General features: G+C 52.2%; 2 protein-coding genes across 4 annotated transcripts; one reads left to right on the top strand and one right to left on the bottom strand.

The window, feature by feature from the left end:
- Positions 1-2,175: 2,175 nt before the first annotated feature.
- TSPAN1 (tetraspanin 1) lies at positions 2,176-7,274 on the top strand. Its single transcript, XM_006052535.3, has 8 exons — positions 2,176-2,306; positions 2,766-2,830; positions 5,488-5,694; positions 5,921-5,995; positions 6,097-6,195; positions 6,273-6,428; positions 6,531-6,614; positions 6,802-7,274. The coding sequence occupies exons 2-8, from the start codon at positions 2,774-2,776 to the stop codon at positions 6,847-6,849; spliced, it is 726 nt and encodes a 241-aa protein (XP_006052597.3). The 5' UTR covers positions 2,176-2,306; positions 2,766-2,773; the 3' UTR covers positions 6,850-7,274.
- Positions 7,275-9,595: 2,321 nt separating this feature from the next.
- On the bottom strand, positions 9,596-18,556 carry POMGNT1 (protein O-linked mannose N-acetylglucosaminyltransferase 1 (beta 1,2-)). Of its 3 annotated transcripts, XM_006052531.4 has the most exons (22): positions 18,400-18,556; positions 17,755-17,924; positions 17,032-17,146; positions 16,787-16,905; positions 16,225-16,290; positions 16,021-16,134; positions 15,182-15,299; positions 14,884-14,982; positions 14,595-14,722; positions 14,184-14,254; positions 13,879-13,954; positions 13,597-13,680; positions 13,466-13,507; positions 13,200-13,258; positions 12,784-12,856; positions 12,573-12,701; positions 12,363-12,488; positions 11,338-11,402; positions 11,103-11,147; positions 10,738-10,873; positions 10,382-10,491; positions 9,596-10,282 (listed from the first exon to the last, which is right to left on the bottom strand). In XM_006052531.4, the coding sequence occupies exons 2-22, from the start codon at positions 17,872-17,874 to the stop codon at positions 10,195-10,197; spliced, it is 1,983 nt and encodes a 660-aa protein (XP_006052593.1). In that variant the 5' UTR covers positions 17,875-17,924; positions 18,400-18,556; the 3' UTR covers positions 9,596-10,194. The 3 variants fall into 3 exon arrangements, with proteins under 3 accessions (XP_006052593.1, XP_006052594.1, XP_025144603.1); XM_006052532.4 differs by lacking the exon at positions 11,103-11,147; XM_025288818.3 differs by lacking the exon at positions 16,021-16,134.
- Between the last annotated feature and the right edge of the window lie 3,184 nt (positions 18,557-21,740).

The following is a 21,740-nucleotide window of genomic DNA, read 5'->3' as shown; positions in this document are numbered from 1 at the left end:
CTCTGGTCACAATATCTTGTCAACTCACCAATAACCTAATTTATGTGTGTTTCTATTAAAGGTGCTTCATTTAAAATATATTGATGTCATTAACATTGAACTCATAGCCAATAGCACTATAACATGTACCTGAATAAAGTTTATCCAACACAAGTATTTTCTTCACAAGGCACATGACAGTCTTCTTGTACTTAGGAACACTAAAGAGCACTTCAGTATTATGCTAGAGGGGGGTATTTAATAGCAAAATCACCAACAAAAAGCACATAAGGGCAAAAAAGTGACAGACAATAAGTAGGCCACAAAAAGAACACTTGTTTATGAGAGCCAAAACAAGAAAGCAGAGCATCCCCTTGTTCAACCTCATCTGAGAACAAGCGTGTTGGACAACATGAATTTTTTTGCTGCTCTACACGTGTACATGAATGACCGCTAAAATGCCGTGAGTGTGCTCAGGACTTACAGGTCATTTTATGAGTGGGTAAATTCACAGATGTGAAATCCACGAACAATGAAAATCGACTGTACAAGGAAACCGAGGCTTAGCTGAGTGAAGTCACACAACTAGAGGCAGGCAAGGATTCAAATCTGGGATGGCCAAGGTCCAAAGCCCAGACATTTAACTCCTACTATTCTGCAGTCAAAGCTTCCCAAGTGGCTCAGTCGTAAAGAATCCGCCTGTTATTGCAGGAGACACTGGGTTCAATCCCTGGGCTGGGAAGATCCCCTGGAGGAGGAAATGGCAACCCACTCCAGTATTCTTGCCTGGAGAATCCCAAGGACAGAGGAGCCCAGTGGGCTACAACCCAGGGGGTCACAAACAGTTGGATACAACTGAGCAACTGACCACACAGCACATTCTGCATTCATTCATTCATTCAGAAATGTGCACTTAACTTTCTGTATCTCTCTTTCCCTATATTGAAAAAGCAGATGAAAAGAGAATCTTATAGGATTATTGTGAAAGGTAAAAAAAAAAGCCTACGATATAAGTTACACATTGAAAACATGATCTGTACAAATATTCATGTTAACAGCCTTCCTCTCTTTCCTGTCTCTTCAGCTGCCTCCTCCCATTATAAAAACAAATTAAAAATCTTCCACCCCACACCCCCTCTGGCTGTGACTCTCCTTGTTCTGAACTTTTCACTCTGTGGTCATTCGCTTATGTCCCAGAATGGGAAGAAAAATCTCATTTTTAATCTCATCTTAAAACCCTGTAACTATTCTGTTATACAGACCAGGAAATAGAGGCTCAAACTCAAGTCTAAGAAATGCCCCCAGGGTCACACAGCTAATAAGCAACAGAACCAGGATTGGAGCACTTGGCTTGAGTGACTTAAAAGCCAGAACTTTCCCAGCGGCTCAACATCAGCAGCCGGGAAAGGACTCGTGAAGATGGGTATAACAGAGCTGCAGAACTTTCAGGGGAGGGCAGCGCTTTTGTGAGACCATGGTGCCCTCTGCTGGCAGGAATGGAGGGGTGTATACAGAATGCTGAGAGGACTTAGGAGAGAAAAAGTGTGGGGAGGGAGGAGACGGAGGAAAGACTCAGGGAGGGAAAAGATGGGTTGAAGTTTCGTGGAGGGAGAAAGAGGAAGAGTTGTTTGTTTGCCTCTCAGAGGAGGGGAAGAAAATGCCAAGCCTGGGTCACTTCCTTGAAAGCATGTGTGGGCATGCCTGCATGAGTGTGTGTGTGTGTGTGTGTGTATGAGTTTCAGTATGCACCTCAGATGTTGCTCTGGATTATCTCTAGGAGTCAGCCCACACAGAGTTCACAGGTGTGTGTGCCTGTGCAAGTGTGCATTCGAGAGCACTAGGAGGAGTTGATGTGTGTATGTGGGTGTGAATATACAGCTTGGGCAGGTGTGTGTACCTGCGAGCATGTGGGATGTGTCCGGCCCTCTCGGCAGGTGCAGGTTAGGAAGCAGCTGTGCCTTGCTGTGGAAGGCACACGGTTCTGGGGGGCGCTCACCTCAGCCTCAGACAGCTGTCTTACTCAGATCAGGAGGGCGTTGCTGTGGTTGGGTTGCCAGGCGGAGGCCAGAGGCTGCTGGGGCTGTGGGGAGGGAGCGGCAAGCCGCAGGGGGCAGCAGGGGCAGGTCGACAGGGTGCGGGGGTGGGGCGGGGGTGGGCGGAGAGAAGGAGCCTTTAAAGCTCCTGCCCCGCCCACAGGTGAGCAGTGCCGTGAGAGCCAGCGCTGTCTCCCGCTTGTCCACTCAGTGGCAGTTCTCCCGGAGCTGTGGTCCTCTCTGAAGCCTCAGCAGATCCCTCTTACAGAACTTACTACCAGGACCCCTGACCAGGTGATGGCATAGGATAGAGACTCTCCTGTGAAAAGAAAGCAATCTGGAAACAGGTTTGGGGAGCTGGAAGGTCACGGGGAGGGTCCTGGAAGAGTCTAGGATTGGTTTGGGGTGGGGGGCGTGGAAAGTCCAGGATAAGCAGGAGCCAGGTAAGGACATGGAGTGACCCTGAAGTGGGGGAATCAGGCTCGGGGTGCCTGTGGGATGGACGCACATGGGATGTTAGAATTTCAAAGTGTCAGGTGTTAGTAGAGGGCCTGGGCAGTACAGAGGGTTAGGGGTATCAGGATGGGAACTGGGGAAAGTCCTGACGCGTCAGAGTCCAGAGACAACAGAGTCCAGAGGCAGGAGAAACTTGGTAATTATGTGAGTCCAGGATGCTGGAGTCTGATATGTCAGTCCAGGCTGGGGGAGGCGGTCAAGGAGCGAGATCCTAATTCCCACATGTCTGCCTCCCAGGAGCCACCATGGGGTGCTTCAACTTCATTAAGGTCATGATGATCCTCTTCAATATGCTCATCTTTGTAAGTATGGGGGTTATGGGTTCTTTAGGGTTCCCTACAGGAGTGGGTCTTAACCTGAGTAGAGCCCCAACTGGGGAATAAGAGATTGCTATGTCCACTCTTCCTGAAAGTTTCCCCTGATGATGAGATGTGGAAGTCTCCCCGAAGACTGAGTCTTGGCTCCAGGAGCAAACTAGCTGCTACACAACTTGGGGTGGAGAAGTTTAGGGGCATCCTCTCCTTCCAGGAAGTTTCAGGTTTAGAGCAGGGCAGGGTAGGCTAACAGGCTGGGGCCTCAGGGAGGGGCAGGGGTTTGCCCAAGATCACCTAGCATGGAAGGAAATTCAGTGGCCTGTGTATGGTGGGGAGTCAAAAGCCGAGAAGGTCCAGAGATATGGGAGTAAGAGTTTCAGCTGCAAGAGGAATTTGTTGTATTTTTTCAACAAACACTGCCTAAGACTCTGTGCCCTCAGGGATCTCGGGTCCAACAGGCCAGATAGGCAACCAGTTTTCCACAGTATGTGTGGTCTGATCACAGGGTGCATTGGAGGGGCTTGAACCCTGCCTAGTCAGAGAAGACTTCTAGAAGGAAATAGCTGAGGCTAGGAATTTGCACGTAGTGAGGGGGTTGGTAAAGCATGCAAAAAGGCCCAGAGGCAATGAAATCAGATATTGTTCAGAAAACCAGGAACAGACTATATAGGGCATGTTTGAGGAAGCTGAGCAATGAGGCATGAATCTGGAGATGGTGGTAAAATTGGGGAGAAATAGACAACATGGACAAAGGACAACGCCCTTGGATGGTGGCTGAGGATGGATGAAGGGGCAAGCAAGACAGAGGTCTTGGAGATGATGACCACATCTCCTCTCTGCTGAGAGCAAACCTGGTGGGTACTTCACCAGCAGCCATGTACCCAGTGGACTTGCAGCTCAGGATATTTGGAAGGCATGTGCCCGTAGGTGGTCATTGAAGCCATGGGCAGGGTGAGCACACACAGGGAGAGTGAACTCCAGGAAACTCAATTTGTAAGGGATAAACAGAGAAAGGCTGCTGCTGCTGCTGCTAAGTCGCTTCAGTCATGTCCGACTCTGTGCGACCCCAGAGACGGTAGCCCACCAGGCTCCCCCGTACCTGGGATTCTCCAGGCAAGAACACTGGAGTGGGTTGCCATTTCCTTTTCCAATGCATGAAAGTGAAAAGGGAAAGTGAAATCGCTCAGTCATGTCCGACTCCTAGCGACCCCATAGACTGCAGCCTACCAGGCTCCTCCATCCATGGGATTTTCCAGGCAAGAGTCCTGGAGTGGGGTGCCATTGCCTTCTCCGAGGAAAGGCTACCAGGAAGCAAATAGAGAAAGAGCATAAGGAAGCAAAGCAGGAGAGCAAGGTGTCAGAAAGTCAAGGAGGATACACCCATGGCTGAGCACAGGTTGTCACCAGAGACCTCAAAGCCACAGGAGACTGGGTGAGAGTGAGCAAAGGATGAGGAAGTGGAGACATGAAGTGTAGGTGAATTTGGAGGAATTGGGCTAGGGGTGAGGACAGTCTCGGATGATGGTGTGGCCTGTGCCTTGGGCTTCTTCTCCTTTCAGGGAATTAGCTTTTATCCCTGTATCTGAAGAAGGTAGCAGGATTGCAGGGATCTGGAGCACAGAGGTTCTGGCCCGAGGGGGTTAAAGGCAAATCCTGTTTGGTTTCTGGCCTCTGTTGCCCAGGCCTTGCCAGACTGGGCAGGGCTGGCCTCTGACTCCTTGAAATCTGACCCCACAGGCTAGAAGCCCAGCCTTGTGTCCTTGGGCAAACATGCCTGGGATCACCCACAACCTGCCACCTCGTTTTTGGTTCCAGCCTCAGTTTCCATAGCCGGAAAGTGGGGACTGGACACCTGGGTGGTGTCAGGCTGATTCATCCACTGAAGCACTGGGTCAGCGAGGCTTTGCTCTAAGAGCTGGGAACTGGGCAGGGCCCTCCTTTCCAGTCTTGGCCTCAGGATCACCTCTGAGGTGGGGTAGAGCCTCTCAGAGCTCTGGCTATACTCCATCTCTGGTGCCTCAATTTCCACTTGTGTGGCAAAGAGAGGTCTAAGCTGGTCCTGGAAGGGGCCCAAATGGGGGGCCTTAGGGTAGGTGTCCCTTCTTACCATTGCCCTCTCCAAGGTTGGAAGCAGATGTAAACCTCAGCCACACCTCTGTTGCTATAGTGACTGTTGAACCTGCTCAATGCTACCACCCTCCTCTTTCTGCCTATCAGAGAACCGAGGTGTTCCAGGCACCTATAACCCAGAAGCGAAATGGGGGGAGGTGGCTGCTGGCTGGGGGTGGGGGGTGGGGGGGGGGGCAGCGGGGCAGGTGTTCACCTGCTTGTTTGCACTTCAAGCTATGTGGCAGGACCCTGGCAGTGGTAAGGGAAAGCTTTGCCCCTCCCCCACACCCTGTGGCTATTTCTGGAATCCCTGGTCCCATTTACATCTGCCTAGATGTGCAGCCCGCTGCTGACTGCAGATGTCCCAGCTCCCATCTTTCTAGCTCTAAAGATGAGTCAGAACTCCCTACAGGATGAGTTTTTGGACTCCATACCCAATAAATGGGAAATTTTCTCATCTCCCATCTTCCTAAGTGAGCTGTGTGATAGGGAGCTGCCTGGCAGCACTGTTTCAAAGTCTGCCTCTCTGTCCCCAGCTGTGTGGTGCAGCCCTGTTGGCAGTGGGCATCTGGGTGTCGGTTGATGGACCATCCTTTATGAAGATCTTCGGGCCAATGTCATCCAGTGCCATGCAGTTCGTCAACGTGGGCTACTTCCTCATCGCAGCTGGTGCTGTGCTCTTCGCTCTTGGTTTCCTGGGCTGCTACGGCGCCCAAACTGAGAGCAAGTGTGCCCTCATGATGGTGTGTCAAACCCAGCTCCACAGGCCCATAACCAAAGCCCAGGGTCCCCTCACCCTTGACACTAGGCCCTGGGGATCCCCAAACCCTGCTCTGGATTCCAAGGGTCTCAGCAAACGGGGCCCCTGCCTTGTTTTCATGGTGGGGTGGGAGGGCAGAGCACGGTTAGGGTAAGGAAGGCATGAGAGGCTCTCTCTCCCTAAAACTCAGATGCCTGTTCTCCCCTCAGTTCTTCTTCATCCTCCTCCTCATCTTCATTGCTGAGGTTGCAGCTGCTGTGGTCGCCTTAGTGTATACTACATTGGTGAGGAACAGGGATGGGGCAAAGGGGTACCACTGGGCAAAGCCCTGAGAGGGGGCCACACCCGCCCCACCAGGCTGTAAACACTGGCCTTCCCCACCCAGGCTGAGAACATCCTGACAGCGGTGGTGGTGCCTAATATCAAAAAAGAGTACGGTTCCCAAAAAGACTTCACTCAAGTGTGGAACTCCACCATGGCAGGGGTAAGGTGGGCTGAGGGAGACTTGGGGGTGGGGAGAAATAAGCAAGGCCTCTCTGATCATCTTCTCTTCATCTCCAGCTCAAGTGCTGTGGCTTCACCAACTACACAGATTTTGAGGGGTCACCCTATGTAAGAAAGAACGGTACCTTTCCCCCATACTGTTGCCATAACAGTGTCAATAACTCGTTCGTGGAACCCTGCAACAGTGTCACCGCCCATAACATGAGTGTACAGGTAAAGGCTGGCCTAGGAGGTTGGGATGCTTTAATGGCCTCAGGGTGCTGAATGAGAATGGGAGCAGCTCCTGACTATAGATGCTCTCTCTCCTCCCCCAAGGGATGCTTCAAACAGCTTCTGTATGACATCCGAACCAATGCAGTCACTGTGGGTGGTGTGGCAGCCGGAATTGGGGGCTTGGAGGTAAGGAGAGGAGCTTGGGGCAGGATATCCCCCACCCTGGCTCAGGGCTGCTTGACCCACCTCTGAGGCCTCTCTGGAAGAGACAGACTTCTAACAAAGCTTCATGATCAGTGTCTGGTGGGACAGGGGACTAAAGTTTAAGGACCCCGATACGTCTCTTCACCTCTCCCTGTTCCTTTCCCACCAGCTGGCTGCCATGATTGTGTCCATGTATCTGTACTGCAATCTGGAATAAGCTGGCTTCTCCTTCCACTGCTGCTGCTGTCGTATGAGAACTGTGAAGAGGCGATGATCGGGGTGGGGACAGGATCTAACAGTGTCTCTTGGGCCGGAGTTGACCTAACTTTGTTCCTCTGGACTCGGGGCCAAATGGACACCACCCCCTTCAACTGGAGCCTGACATTTCCTTCTATTGGTGGGTTTGGGGTCCTCCTATTCCAGAGCCCCTAAGGTAGCCAATCCTCTTACCCATTCCTCCAGTCTCTCCCTTAAACACGCGTTACCCTCTCAGAGCAAGGCGGGGAGGTGCTCTTGGGGATCCCAGTACTCCACAGGGGGGATTAGAGAAAGACAGACCATAGCATGAGCATATACAAAACCAGCAGTTACAGAGCGGATGTGTAGAAGGCATTTCAGAACTCATAAACCCATTAAAATGTTTATCTGGACTCTGTGTATCCTTGGGGAGAGGGACCTCAAACTTGTCTACACTGGCCTCAAACGCCTGTGGGGTTGTTGACTCGGAGGCTCCTGGGAAGGCAGCAGAAGGTAAGTGGCATGGAGGCGGGCTGCTATTTCTCATCTTCATTTGGATTGCAGACTTGGAAGGGAGCTTAACAAGAATGCCCAAGAGGTCACTGAGGGAGGTGGCAGGGGCTGGGCCAGTCTGCAGCCCTATAATGTGGGAGGACTTTGGCCTGAAACTACCCCTTCCTGGGTAGGGGCACTGGACTGGAAAACTATGAAAATAACAAGCTTGTGCCCAAATAGGGGGCAGGGAGACTAAAAATACTGCCAGGGCGATGGAAGAGGGTCATTCCTTAAGTTCTGGGAAGCCCTCCAGAAGCCCCCACCAGAGCACCCAAGCTGCCTACCCTTCCCAGGCAGGCAGAGCCCCACACCTGTCCCTGCTTTGGGGACATCAGAAAGAATTTCATTTACTCTCTGTCTTGGTCACCCAGTGCTCTATAGATCTGATCTCTTATTTAGTCTTAACTACCCCATGTTCCAGAAACTGGGCCTAGAGAGTCCAAGTGACTTGTTCCAGGCCCATAACCTCCTATGAAAAGCTGGGCCTGGATTTGGGTCCAGCCCATCTGACTCCAGAGCCAGGTGGGGTCCTGGCTGACATAGTGGCATGATTCACTTTTAAGTCACAACATCCCAGACAACCATCTGATCACTGCTGCAGAAGAAAGAGCACTAAGGTGGGAGGCCATGGCCAGAGGGTGTGGTGTCTACCTCCAAGCCAAGCCCAGCCTGGCAAACCAGGCCTCCTTGCCTCCCTTTGACCCTTGGATCCTTCTTCCTAGGCTTTACTAGGACAACCCAGAACCATCACTTGCCCTGAGTCCAAGAAAGAACTGCAATCTTGCCAGTGCAACACGGTCCGAGAGCTAGTCTTCAAGGCCCAGATCAGGAGTCTGCTGGGGAATGGGCAGGTGGAGCAAGCACTCGGTACCCATCCCACCTTTCTATGCCTCATACCGCCCCACCCCCAGTTGCATACATAGAGGCTGCAAGGGATTTGTTTGCCCTGGGCGGGCCTCGTCCACCTCATTACGGGTTAACTGCTCCTCAACCTGGCTTTTGTGGCACCTCGAACACTATCTCTACCTCCGGCAAACAGTGAAGGCGTCACGGTGGCGAGAAATGTCGGAGCCACATACCGTCCCTGCCATTACTGAGCAGGGCTCCAGGCACCAGTGGGAGAGGCAGGGGCAGAGAGCTGGTGACAGGGCGGAGTTCCTGCCAGTTCCTGCCTCCTTGGCCAAAGGCTCCATATAAGGAGCTCATCCGGCTCACTTTACAAGGGCTCTGCAGGCAGACCCCTTCTCAAACTGTCCTATACACACTTTCATGAACTTAAGTCCTTCACAGATTCCCCAGTTGTCATGCCTTGGGCTGTATCAACTACTCCTCTGGATAATCTCTTCCATCTTCTGGCAGGCTTGCATGATTTACATCTTCCTAATCTCTGGATCACTGGTTGGGTAGGAATCTGATGAAAATGATAGCTTTTCCCCAGAAAAATGCTCAGATACGGAATCTGTATACAAAGTACCCTAAGGGCCACAGGCATCCTTGTTCTTGCGTCTCCATCTGCAGTGCCCTCCTCACTTCCTGCATGAGGGACATTCAGCTCTGTCTCGCCCACTTCCTTCCCACATGCACTATCCTCACCTGCTCCCCATCACCTCCTCATCCCCACCTATTCCATTTTGCTCTCTCTTGCTCCATTTCTGGGGACAGGTGCTCTGGCCCAGACGAACTCGGCAGGAAACAGTAGGATGGTTAATTGAACAGTGGGAACGGGGCGTGGGGTGGCTGCTCTGAGTTCAGGCCCAAGTAGGGGGCAAAGGTCAGGTTCAGTTGTTCTAGGGTGGACCTTAGGTAAAAATCTTGGAGTTTGAGACTCAGGCATCCCCTGGTGGCCAAATGGCACTAGTGAAAGTCGCTCAGATGTGTCTGACTCTTTGTGACCCCATGGACTATACAGTCCCTGGAATTCTCTAGGCCAGAATACTGGAGTAGGTAGCTTTTCCCTTCTCCAGGGGATCATCCCAACCCAGGGATCGAACCCAAGTCTCCCACTTTGGAGGTGGATTCTTTACCAGCTGAGCCACAGGGAAGCCCAAGTGGAAAATAACCCTGTGGAGGATAGTAAAGAAAACTCACCATCTATCATGACCATTCTCTCTCCCACCCATCCGTGTGTGTGTGTGTCTCTCTCTCATACACACACAGTCATGAGACACATCCCCAGAGCTTTTCTCCTTTTTTAATCAATGACCACCTTATCCAGCTTTGGAAATCTGGACAAAGAGGAGGCTGAGAAGAGGCCTGGTTCAGTGTCTGAGGGTCTCTGAGTGAGTCTGCATCAGCAGGTGGGCCCCAGGTGGGCCTGTCCATGGGTTGGGCACAGCAGTTTCCTGAGTAAGAGCCTGCCCCACCCTCAGGGCAGCACCCCAGTCCAAAAAAAAAAAAAAAAGAATCAAGGCCCTCCAGGCTTCAGCTGTTTCCAAGGTCCTCAGGACAGTCAATAAATATGTTAGATTCTGAGTCAGGCCTGGGAGGAGGGAGTATGCAAAGGGCAGGATGGGCTGCCCAGGGATCCCAGTGATTCCCAGGTACTCTCCTGCCCTTTCCCGACAAGGAAGTAAATAAATAGACCTCCAACTCAGGAACAGGGGTGTTGGAGCAGAGGAACCCTCCCTTGGGAGTTAGTAATTAAGTCTCATGTTAAAAACAAACCAGACCCAGCCCCTGCCAGTGTCTACAAAATCCTACAGGATTGGGTAAAGGGCTAGCCTGCCTGGGGGTACACAGTACCCAGCCCTGCAGGTTCCTGGAGGAGGTCTCATGTCTGTTCTGCAGCTCCTGGGCCTCCCTCCTCCTTTGGGGGTGACTCCAAGAAAATTGGGGTGATTGATGGTGGCTTCTTCATCCTGAGAAGAGAATAGGAATGTGGACAGAGAAGCGGTCACTAGCTACATCCCCTAATCCCATGAGTCTTCCATTTCCCAGGACAGGATAGGGTCACTCACGAGTACGGGGAGGCTGGGACCCCCACCACCAGGAAGTGGTTCTTCTTCCGAAACAGTCTCCACAGGCCCCGGTGGTTGCCACGCACATCCAGGTCCCAGATTCGGAGGCACTGGGGGTGGGGGAGGGGGGCCGACAAGGGCATAGGTCAGAGAGCTGTGGCGAGGGCCCAGCGCCACCCCCCTCAGCAGCCTTCTCAATTTGCAAGAGACAGCATCTTCAAGACTATGGATTTGTGACGGGGGTTAGAAGAGAGGCTCTGAGAGTATGAAGAGAAGGTTCTGAAGTAGAGGAGTCCAGAAAGGCTCCCTGTATCTTGGGGAGGGGTATTCCTGGGGGAGGTGTGGTATTGGAGCACCTTGGCAAGCTGAGTCCAGGTGGTGAAGTCATCGTCCTTCTCCATCCGGATAAAGGCCACATAGGTGTGGCCCTCTGTGTCTGGCAGGAAAGAGTCTTCACAAGGGTTCTTGCTGTGGTCCAGAACCTCTGCTTCGCTGCAGCAGGGGGAGGGGGAGAAAGGCCAAGACAAGGCCCACCTCGTGACTGTGTCACACAGGCCCTTGCTTTTAATGCTCTACTGTGGCTATCTTGAACTTCTTAATAATTTTTGAACAAGGGACCCTGGTTTTCATTTTGCACTGGACTCCAAACTCTGGGGCCATCACTCCCAGTATGTGACATCTCCTCACTCCCTGACACATCCCTCACTGCCCTCAGCCATACCTGAGCAGCCTGTGAACTTCCACTTCATAAGCATCCTTCTTCAGACTGAAGGAGAGGAAGAACTGAGTTGGGGGGGCGGAAATCAGTCCAGGGGAGGGGTAGCCCCTCAAGGGACCACGTGCGGGTCGGGGGCAACAGGGCTAGGGTACATACACAAGCCCCAGGGTGGAAAGGGCCTGTCAAGTACTGGTTATCGAGACTCCTAGACCCCCCCTTTGCTGTCCGCAGCCTCTACCTGTCCACGTTCCTGAGCTGGACACCTGGAACCGTGTTGAACTTGTGCTTCTTGAAGTAGGCCTCCTGGAATGGATGTGAAGGTAAGAAGCAGGGCCTTATCTTGGCTGGCCTACACCTGCTGCAGACCCACCACATATCCACAAGACCCACAAATGAAGTCCTAGACCTATAAAAGCCTCTCTAATTTCCTCGTCTTCCCCATCCTCTCGGCAGTATGCTACGAGCTTTAATCTGGCTCCACCATTGCCAGACAGTTCACACTGGCATCTCATGCTACTGGCCCCTGAGCTAGTCCTTGTCTCCAGCGGTTCTCCCTGGGACTGCTGTTCTAAGGCCACAGATGCTGGGAATGAGGCCTGCAAAGCGACAGGTTGGACTGGGAGGGAGGGAACTTTATGACTAAGGAGCTGAGGGTGAGGGAAATGAGGTCACTCCCTGTTCCTCTCAGAGATGAGTGGGGGTCTTATAGTAACCAGCCTCTGAAGCCTTAGAAGCCTCTTGGCTTCTAAGAGGTTCCAAAGTGGAAGCTGTCCATTCCTTCACACTGGGTTTTCTCAAGGTCTCCCTGGCTATAACTGGGGAGTGGCCTTTTGGACACAGCCATGAAGGGGTGGGGACTGGGGCCCTCCCTGTTCACTTCAGGCTGAGGCTTCAGCCTCAGCACTTATAAGGATAGGAGAGAGCACAATTTGCAGGGCTGGACGAGTGCGTGGCAGCAGAAATACCCTCCCCACACCCACAGTCTAGTGCTAAGAATAGCAATAATAAAAATAATACCAGCTGACCCTTATATAATGTTTACAGTCCAAAGCATATTACGCATACTAACTTCTTTAAGCCTCACAACCCTATGAGGTAGGTGGTATTTTTATCCTCCTTTCTCAAATAAAGAAACTAATGCAAAAGGCAGTTACTAACAATTTCCCAAGGCTAACTGGCTAGTGAGTGGCACAGCTGAGCCCATGTTCTTGCCCCATCTACTACACTGTACTCCCCGCCCCAACACCCGTGCCTCCCACTCACATGGAAGTAGCCATTCATGTTGAGGCCAACGATGCCGAAGTGGTAGGATCGGGACACGTCAGGGATAATGCACTCTCGGCCTCGGCGTTGTTCTGGCATCCGCATCCACATGTCCCAGTCCCAGAGCTGGCAGCGTGGAAGACACTGGGAGTTTAGAGGTTTGAGCTGGCAGGGGATTCCAAGCCTGCCCACCCTCCCCTGCCAGGGCACCTTTTCTGGTGTGGGCCACTTGGGTTCAAGCTCCTCCTTGTACAAGGACTTCCTGAGCACCCAGCCCAGCCCAGGCATGGTCTCCACACGGTACAGCAGTGCTGGGTCCTCTGCCGTGTGCTCATAGCCCTGTGGACAGGCGGCCACGAGAGGGGGCCTTAGCCTGGGGCCTCTGCCCATCCCTCGGCTGACCCCTGGCCGCTCAGCCTACCTGGTCATTCCAGGCAGAGATACAGTACAAGCTGTCGTCCTCCTCCAGCAGGTGGATGGATTGGCTCAGGAAACTGAGAGGCAGGGTCCAGGGGTTCAGAGAGGGGCAAGGACAAACCCAGTCACACAGTGATGCTGGAAGAGCTGGAGATGGGACTCAGGAGTCATGCCTCCTTCCACCTTCCCCTCAAACCCCATTCATCCCTTCCGTTTCCATTCATCCTTTCTGCTCTCTCCTGCTGCCCCAACACCGGCCAGCCTACCTTTGCTTAGGCATTCCCCCCCACTTTGGAGACTGGTTCCTCCAGAAAGCTTTCTAAGAGCCCCCACTGGAGTTGGGGGCTTCCTCCCTGGAGACCCAGTCAAGCAAAGAGGCCCCATGCAGCTTGGAGCTGCATGGAGGAGCATCCCTCTCACCTGAAAAAATCCACAGCAATGTCCAGGTCCTCTTCCAGAACCACAGCAAACTTGGCTTCCTAAAGCGGGTGGGGGACAACATGAGCCCTAGGGGGCTTTCTCATCCCATGTCTCTCCCACTTCCATCCACTTCTCAGGCCGCACTGCCCCTATTTTTCATATCAGGAGGATGAGGCCCAGAGAGAGGAAGAGCTTGCTATATGGTAAGACCAGACTTATGCTCACTTTCCCCATCTAGGTCCAAGAGTTTTGTCCTTACTACTCACCGGAAACAGGTTGAAAGTGGCAGTGAGGCTGGCCTTGTAGTGCTGGGTGGGGAGTAGGAAGAGGGCACGTGAGCTTTGGGGTGGACAGTGGGGCCAGATGTCCACCCCTTCCATCCTTGCCCAGGTGGTACCTGAGACACACGGGCGTTCTTGATGCTGATGGGAGTGTGCTGGATGCCCCTCAGACCAAACAGCGCCACCACGTCCATCGGCTCCTAAGGGGCACGCCATCATGTGAGCCCCCCACCTCAACTCCACCCCCTGCCCACCTCCGCAGGTTCTGTCTCATCAAGCCCTGCATGTTTCACAGCCCTTGCCTGGGCTGTCTCCCCTGCCAGGCCTCTGTGATCATTGCTACTCAGTACCTGCAACCGTACACTCTGCTCTGTCCAAAGCCCCCAAGCCCCACTCACCTCATAGTAGCCATCGATGAAAACTGTTATCATCTGGGGAGACACCCCCTGGGCTGAGAGTAGAGAGCGCAGCATCCTGGGGAGCCCAGGGATGGATTAGACCTCTTTGTCCCCCCAAAATCAGGACTCCTCTATACTTACAGATGGGCCCCAACTCCCCATGTTCACCCACATAGGTGAATGGACCCAGAATCTGTTGCCTTTCCACCCACCTCAAGCATTCTTCCTGCAGATACATGAGCCTGGGGTTCCCACCACTAGCAACCTCCTGTTCGGTGCTAGATACAGCCCACTCCCGGGCTCACCTGTACAGGTAATTGGGCCGGTTGCCTGCAATGACAGCCACAGGCACATTGAGGACCTTGTTGTCTGGGAGCTGAGGGAGAAAGAGTGTTCAGCTCTTGCCTTGTTTTCTCTTCAGACTGGGATTCCCCACCTGGGGAAGAGTCTTGAGGGAGAGGGGGACTCAAGGGAAAAGGCAGAGGGCTTCCCTGTCTTGGCCCCTCCACACACTCAGCTCAACTCCATCTCTAGGCCTTTGCTCACATGGTCTGCTCCTTCCCTCCAACCGGGATCCCCCATCTTTCAGAGCCCAGTATAAATCAGCTCCTGGTTCCCTCCAGGCTGGGGCAGGAAAAGCCCAACCTGGACCTTTCCTGGGGCCTCTTGCCTAGCTGGGGAAGAGTCTGGGCCTCACTGCCTAAAGCCCCACTCACTGGGTCAGGGCTGAACTCGATGGGTGTGGGGTCCTTGCAGCTGCACACGCTCCCGTAGCCCTCAACTTTGCTGCAGAAGCGGCGGCGGCGACGGTTCAGCTCTGTGTCTGCCCAGTGGCACTCTGCCTCTGAGGTGGGGGGAAAGATGAGGTCAACAGGATGGGAGAATGAGGCCAGTGTGGTTTGGAGAACACCAGACATGCAGTTGAGAATGCAGCCCTGTAAAGAGAACCCAGATGCCCACCCCCAGCCCAGACACTGCCCTGGAGCCCAGCCCCCACGACCCCACCTTCAGCTGAGCTCAGCGGCACATCTGTCTTCAGCAGAACTGGATCCCCCCAGGAGGAGAGGGCAGGTGACTTAGAATGTTTCTCCCCGAGCACAGGACCTGGCAGGGGGCAGAAATGAGGGGCAATGGGGGCCCTAGATCCAGGCTCTAGTGCTGGATCTTCTTCCCATCTCCTGGCCCAGCTTCATCCAGCCCACCAGCACCAGCTCTGCTCGGACCCCTATCCCACCCCATCTCCTGGAGTTCTGCTCCTCCCAGGCCCTGAATACTACAGGGTGGATGCCTATGGTGCTGGCACCTCCTTTTCGTCCCACGAAGGCCCAGGTGTCCCTCCAGCCCAGGGCAGGGCCAGCCTGGCTGCCTAGGCTCCTCAGCAGAGCCTTGGCGGTGTCCTTGAGGTGGAAGGAGCCCTCGTCCTAGGAGACCAGAGAAGGTGATCAACCTGACTGGCACAGCTCCAGGAGACCTGGCCTCAGGGAATACTAACTACAGGTCAAGCACCATGTAAAATCTTTTACTTAAATCAGCTCATTGAATTATCACATCCCAGAAAACTGAAGGCTTAGATTCTGAGACTCACCCAAGGTCACCAGGCTAATCAGTTGTTACCATGGTCCCACACAGTACCCACCTCTGTCCCCTGCCACCTCCCTGCCCTCCCCCATCCTGCTCCAGCTCCACCGGCAGCCTTGTTCTGCAAGCATGCCAAGCACCTTTCCAATTAGGGGTCTTTGTGCTTGCCTTTCCATCTAGAATGCTCTTTCTCCAGATATTCACAGGGCTCACTTCTCACTATTTCCAGCTTTCTGTGCACAGGTCATTTCCTTACAGAGGCCTTCCCTTTCTAAAACACACTCCATCACCCTGTCTCCCTTGCTTAATTTTCTTCTTCATATAAGTTATCGTTTCCTGACATTATAGATTTATCTGGCTGCTTTCTGTTGATCTTGCCCTGTGGGTATAAACTCCATAAGGGTAGGGACTCTGTTGTGCTCTCCACTGACAAGTCTGGGATTGGAACCTGGTCACCTTCCTCCAGAGCCTTTGCCACTCTGTCATATTAGGGGCACGAACCCAGGGCCACAAGCAGAGTTGCATTAGGGGCACTGGGAATGGGGCCAAGGCCGAGTCACTGACCTTGACGGTGCAGATGAGCACTCGGCCAGGTGCCACCATGTTGAGGAACAGCACCATGGCCTCATCCTCATGAGGTGAATAGGTGTCAAACACTCGCTTTGCCATCACATGGCCCTGGCAGGAGACACAGCTCCTGTCAATTGGTGTCACCAGCAAGGAGGGCTTAGCTACGGCCCTCTAGGTCCCCTACCCTTAGAACCTCACCGTGGCCTGGTTGAGGACGATGACGTGGATGCCCCGGCCCTGCTCCTGGGCCTCATCCTCCAGCACCTGCAGAGTAGTGGAGACAAGGACAAACGCTTCATTCTGGCATGTGAGGTCTCTCTGTCTTATGGGCACTTACAGAAACAGCTGCATGAAACAAAACCTCTCCTCCTTCCTCTGCCTCTGGTCACATAGTTCTCTTCAGACCCAGCTTGAAGCCCAGCTCTTCAGGAAGTCTCCATAGTTCTCCCATGAAAAGAGATCCCATCTTTCTACAATCTGCCCCCGCTGTTATGACTTTTAGAGCCCTTGACTATCTCTGCCTCATGCTGGAGCTATCACAGTTTATCTGACTGAACCCCTCAAAGTAGAGGCCAGGTCTGGTTACCTCTGGATTCCCAGTGTCCAGGCCAAGGCCAAGATCAAAGAAGGCAGCAGGAAGTAGTTACAAAATAAATAAATCAATAAAGTAACTGCCTACTAATATTAATTATCACTTTTGATAATACCTGCTACATATGATATATTTCATATACTTCACACTAGGCACCAGTCCACTCACCGTGGTGCCGTCCACTGCCACATACACTTTGCTGCGGCTTGAGTATACCTCCACATCCAGGACACGTCGAGGACCACTGCCTCTGCGCCGTGGAGGCTCCAATCGGCCCAGGGCCTCATCTGTTGGGGTGTGACAGGTCTTGGAGATGGTCCCTCCAGCAAAATCTGGGATCTGCCTGCCATTTCAGCCTTAGGATCCCAGGGGACCTCCCTCCACCACCAATCCCAGCCTCAGTCTGGCCCTACCATAGTCTTGTTCTGGCTCCAGGTCTTCACTGGCCTCGCTGATAGCTCGTCGTGTGTCCAGGATCAACTTGATGTTGACAATGACGGTCACCAGTAGGAAAAGCACGGCTCCTGTCTGAGGGGAGAGGTGGGGATGATAAAGAGGGGTACCCCCTCCAGATCACTGAGGGTCTTCCTGAAGTGAGGGCTCTGGCTGAAGCAATGACATGGGGAGAACCTGGGTTTGCCTGTCCTCTCTCTGTATGACCAGTTCTACTCCCCCAGACCAGGGTCCAGTTTCATAACCACCTCCTTCAGAGGCCCTCCCCTTCCATCAGGGCGTTCCCTACCCAGAACTCCTGTATTCTTCCATTGGAGGCCTTGAGTTCCTTGGTCCCCTCCACAATTAGTTCCTAGAGATGGAGCCAGTCCCAGAGAACCACACGGGGAATTGGAAGACCTGGGTCCTAGCCCTGCCTGTCTGACAGGTGTGTGCCCTGGGCAAAGCCTTCCTGATCCAACTTCAGCTTTGTCAGAAGCCTAGGGGGTTGTACTTGGGTTCTGATTCCAGAACTCTGGGCCCGAACCACTACCTGGTAGGGACAGGAGACAAAGAGGTTTCCCCTCTAGGAAGCTGCTGCCTCTTTCTGGGGTGGGGCCAGCCAAGGTAGGCCCCGTGCCCATAGTCTAGGCTGGGGGCAAAGCTGAGAGGGAGCCCCTGGGAGTTTGGGGACACCTCTATACCTGACAGAACCTCCGCAGGGCCCGCTGGTTGGTCAGTTTATACTTCCAGGTAAGATACCAGCTCCGCTTTTTTCGCGCCCCAAAGGGCTTGATGAGGGGGCTGGGCTTCCAGTCGTCCATGTCGTATGGGGGAGTCACCACTGTCCTGGCCAACCCATGCCTGCAGCAATCTGAGGAGACCAGAGGGTCACATGGGGTAAGGTGTTCTTCCCAGACTCTGATGTTTTCTCTGGGAGATGAGGGAGGACCTCCCAGTAATTATTCCCTGCAGGCATCCATGCTCTGTGACCCAGAGAAAGTAGCTCAACTACTCTGGAAAGGAAACCTTCGAAGGGGTCAGAACACCTGGAAACTCCCCTGTAGCTGGAGAAACTGACAGGACTGCTCACGGTCCCGGGGGTGGAGGCCAAATAATCGGCTCTCAGGCTCATCAGTCCCTAAAAGAACAAAGCCCCAGACCTTCCTAGTGCTCGGGTGAGCAAAGGGCAGCGAACCCCCAACATCACCATTCTCTATCCGCTTCGGCCCTCGCCCCCTCCGATCTGGCCTTGCTTTCTTCCTCCCGGGGCTCGGGGCCGCCCGAGCAGTCGAGGGATCCGCCCGGGCCACGCCACCCCTCCTGGACCCCCGTCCAGAGACACTCACATCTCAAGGAGCCCTGGCCCCGTTCGAGCCCCACTCGGGCCCGCACAGCTCGGCCCGGAGTACCGCGGCCTCCGCCTCCTCCATGCCGCTCGCGGCCCCGCCCCGGCCCGGCCGGCCCGCCTCCCCGCTTCCGCCGCCGCAGCCGCCGCGGGGTGAGAGGGCGGCGGGCGGCGCTTAGGGCGGCGGCCAGTGTCTGCTGCCCGCGAGTCCTACTAGTGTTCGGTCCCTCGGCTGCTTTGCAGCCGGCTGGCCGGGTGGGCGGCTGCGGGGAGCCACTTCCCGGCCCGCAGTACCGCGTGATGGCAAACCCGATTCGAGTCGGAGTCCTAGAGCCTTGGACTAGACCGCGATGCGCGCCAGACTCAGAAGGGCGACAGGCCTGGAACATAGACACCCACCTCTCTTTGCTTGGGCGAGGCTGCACCTAGTCTAGTGTATGCGAGGCCATTGAAGACTACGGGGAATTAAAACCTGGTTATACCACTCTCCTAGACCTTGGGCAGGTCATTTCACGTCTCAGCATAGGTTTCCTTCTCTGTGAAGTGAGGATGCCCTTACACGATGCTTACTGCATGGCAGTCACTGTTCTAAGTAAGCACCGCACTATAATAACTCATCTAATTCCACAACAACTCCAAGAGGTAGGAACTATTACTATCCCAATCATAGAGACAAAGAAAATGAAGCTCAATATCACGAAGCTGGTAGAGCTAGAATTCAAACCCAGGCAGTCTGGTTCCAGATTCCTCTTAACCCCTCACTATACTGATAATAATAACGCTTAATAAAGTTCAGCAGGTGTGAAGCATTTAGCTTAACACAGTGGTTCTCAAACTTCAGCTTGCATTAGAATCACTTCGAGGGGTTATTAAAACAGATTGCTGTGCCCCATTCTTAGAGTTTTTGATTTAGGAGTCTGGAGGGCAAAGCAGAATACTGCATTTCTAAAAAGTTTCAAGGGGATGATGATGCTTATTTGAAATGAGTGGGTGGCCATGGCACGGTTTTAGGCAGGAGCAATATAATCCAATTCAGGAGAAAATTTACTGTCCTGTGGACAGTGGATTAAAAGGACACAGAGGAAGCCAGTAGATTAGATTTTTTTTTGAGCTCTCCATAGTCCATCTGCTTCTTAAAATGGTGAGATGGTATCCTCAAAATGTTAACAGGGCTTGTCTTAGTAGTTGAGGCAATCTTAACTACTTCTAAGTAGTGACTGAGTGACTTCTAATAAGTAAGTATGTGTTGAAGTGAAGTGAAGTCGCTCAGTCGTGTCCGACTCTTTGTGACCCCATGGACTGTAGCCTACCAGGCTCCTCAGTCCATGGGATTTTCTAGGCAAGATTACTGGAGTGGGTTGCCATTTCCTTCTCCAGGGGATCTTCCCAACCCAGGGATCGAATCCGGGTCTCCCACATTGTAGGCAGACGCTTTACCGTCTGAGCTACCAGGGAAGCCCAAGTATGTGTTAGAACAGAATAAATCCCAACATATTTTAAAAAGGTGTCCTTTGGGGTTCCCCCCCCACCCTCTTCTCTCCTCAAACTCACTCTTCATAGAAGATCTCATCCACTCTCATGAGCTCTCTGACCATCAAGATTTCTAAACTCATTCCTGCAGACTTTCTCCTGAGCTCCAGGCAGACCCGTGTTCAACTACTGTGTGAATGTTCTCATAGGTCCCTCCAGTCCAACATGACTCCTGCAAGAACCATCTCTCCTCAATCCCAGTCTTCTTGGGTTCCCTTCCTTGGTGCATAGCATCAGGTCAAACAGCTGGGAGACACCCTCAATTCCCTGTGTCTCTCTAGCAATCAGGCCAGGTCTGTTTGCTCACCATTATATTCTTTGTACGACATACCATGGCTAGAACATAGGAGATTCTCCATAATATTTTTTGAAATCATTTGGTTTCTGAACAAATACTTATTGAATGACAGTATAGATAAACAAGTGTTACTAGTTATCAAGTCTTGTCCATCATACCTTCTAAAGATTCCTCCTCCATTCAGGTCTAATTCTTTTCCAACTTCACAACCAGCCCCTGTCCAGGACATTTTAGTTTCTTGCCTTCTACCTTGTCTCCTTGACTTCAGATATTCACCCCTTTAATTCTCCTTGCAAAATCCAGAGTATTTTTTTTCAAAAAGGCAAGTCTATTTTGTCTGTCTCTGATTTAAAACCTTTCATGGATCAAGGCATACTAAAGAAAAGTATGTTACTTAAAGTTACAAAGGTAACAAGCTGAAAAATAATGATAGAAATAGGGCCAATGGAAGGAGGGAAGTATAGAATGTGCAGTAAATCTTATGCATCATAATAGGAAGTCAGTAGACAATGTTTAAAATCAGGAGATGGTGATAAAAGCCTATTGTGGAGCTATGAGTATAAACACCAGGAAAAAATAGCTAAAAGTGGTTGCCTCTGAGAAGTGGAACTAGATGTGGGAAAGGATAGGTCAGGGTAACTATCTTTTCATAATAAACCTTCCTGATGCCATGGACTAGAATTACTTGGATTAAAAACCAAAATCAAGCCAGAGCATAAAAAGTTATTTTATGGATCCTCATTGCCCATAGAATAAAATCCAAGCATTTTAGAACCATCTTTTATAACCCTGTTACTCAAAATGTGGTCCCTGGACCAGCCACATGGCCATCAGCAAGGAGCTTGTTAGAAATGCAGAATCTCTGGCCCTACCCTAGATTTACAGAATCATAACCTGCATTTTAACAAGATTCCCAGATAATCCACATATGTACAGTCAAGTATAAGAAGCATTAGCTTCAATATTGGTTTCTCCTCACTGCCCAGAAGAACCTGACTTCCTCTCCTTTAGTCTAAATTTAGTGGCTACACTGTGTGTGTGTGTGTGTGTGTGTGTGTGTGTATCAGTGGCTAAATTCCAACCACTGTTTTATTTTTATTTTTTTTGCACTTTTTAAAAAATTTTATTTTATTTTTAAACTTTACATAATTGTATTAGTTTTGCCAAATATCAAAATGAATCCGCCACAGGTATACATGTGTTCCCCATCCTGAACCCTTCCCCCTCTTCCCTCCCCATACCATCCCTCTGGGTCGTCCCAGTGCACCAGCCCCAAGCATCCAGTATCGTGCATCGAACCTGGACTGGCAACTCATTTCATACATGATATTTTACATGTTTCAATGCCATTCTCCCCAACCACTGTTTTAGACCCAGCTCCTCTACTCTAGGGGCTTCCCTGGTGGCTCAGACGGTAAAGAATATGCTCCAAGAAGGCTTCCAAAACCCTCTGTAGCTCTGTTAGCACTCTTCCTTAAAATCCCACTTCGCTAACTGAGGGTGCTTAACCTTCC

The sequence above is a fragment of the Bubalus bubalis genome, chromosome 6, assembly GCF_019923935.1.
Source record: "Bubalus bubalis isolate 160015118507 breed Murrah chromosome 6, NDDB_SH_1, whole genome shotgun sequence".
Taxonomy (NCBI): Eukaryota; Metazoa; Chordata; class Mammalia; order Artiodactyla; family Bovidae; genus Bubalus; species Bubalus bubalis.
Note: the sequence above shows the minus strand (reverse complement) of the source record. Positions and strands in the feature narration are given on the sequence as shown.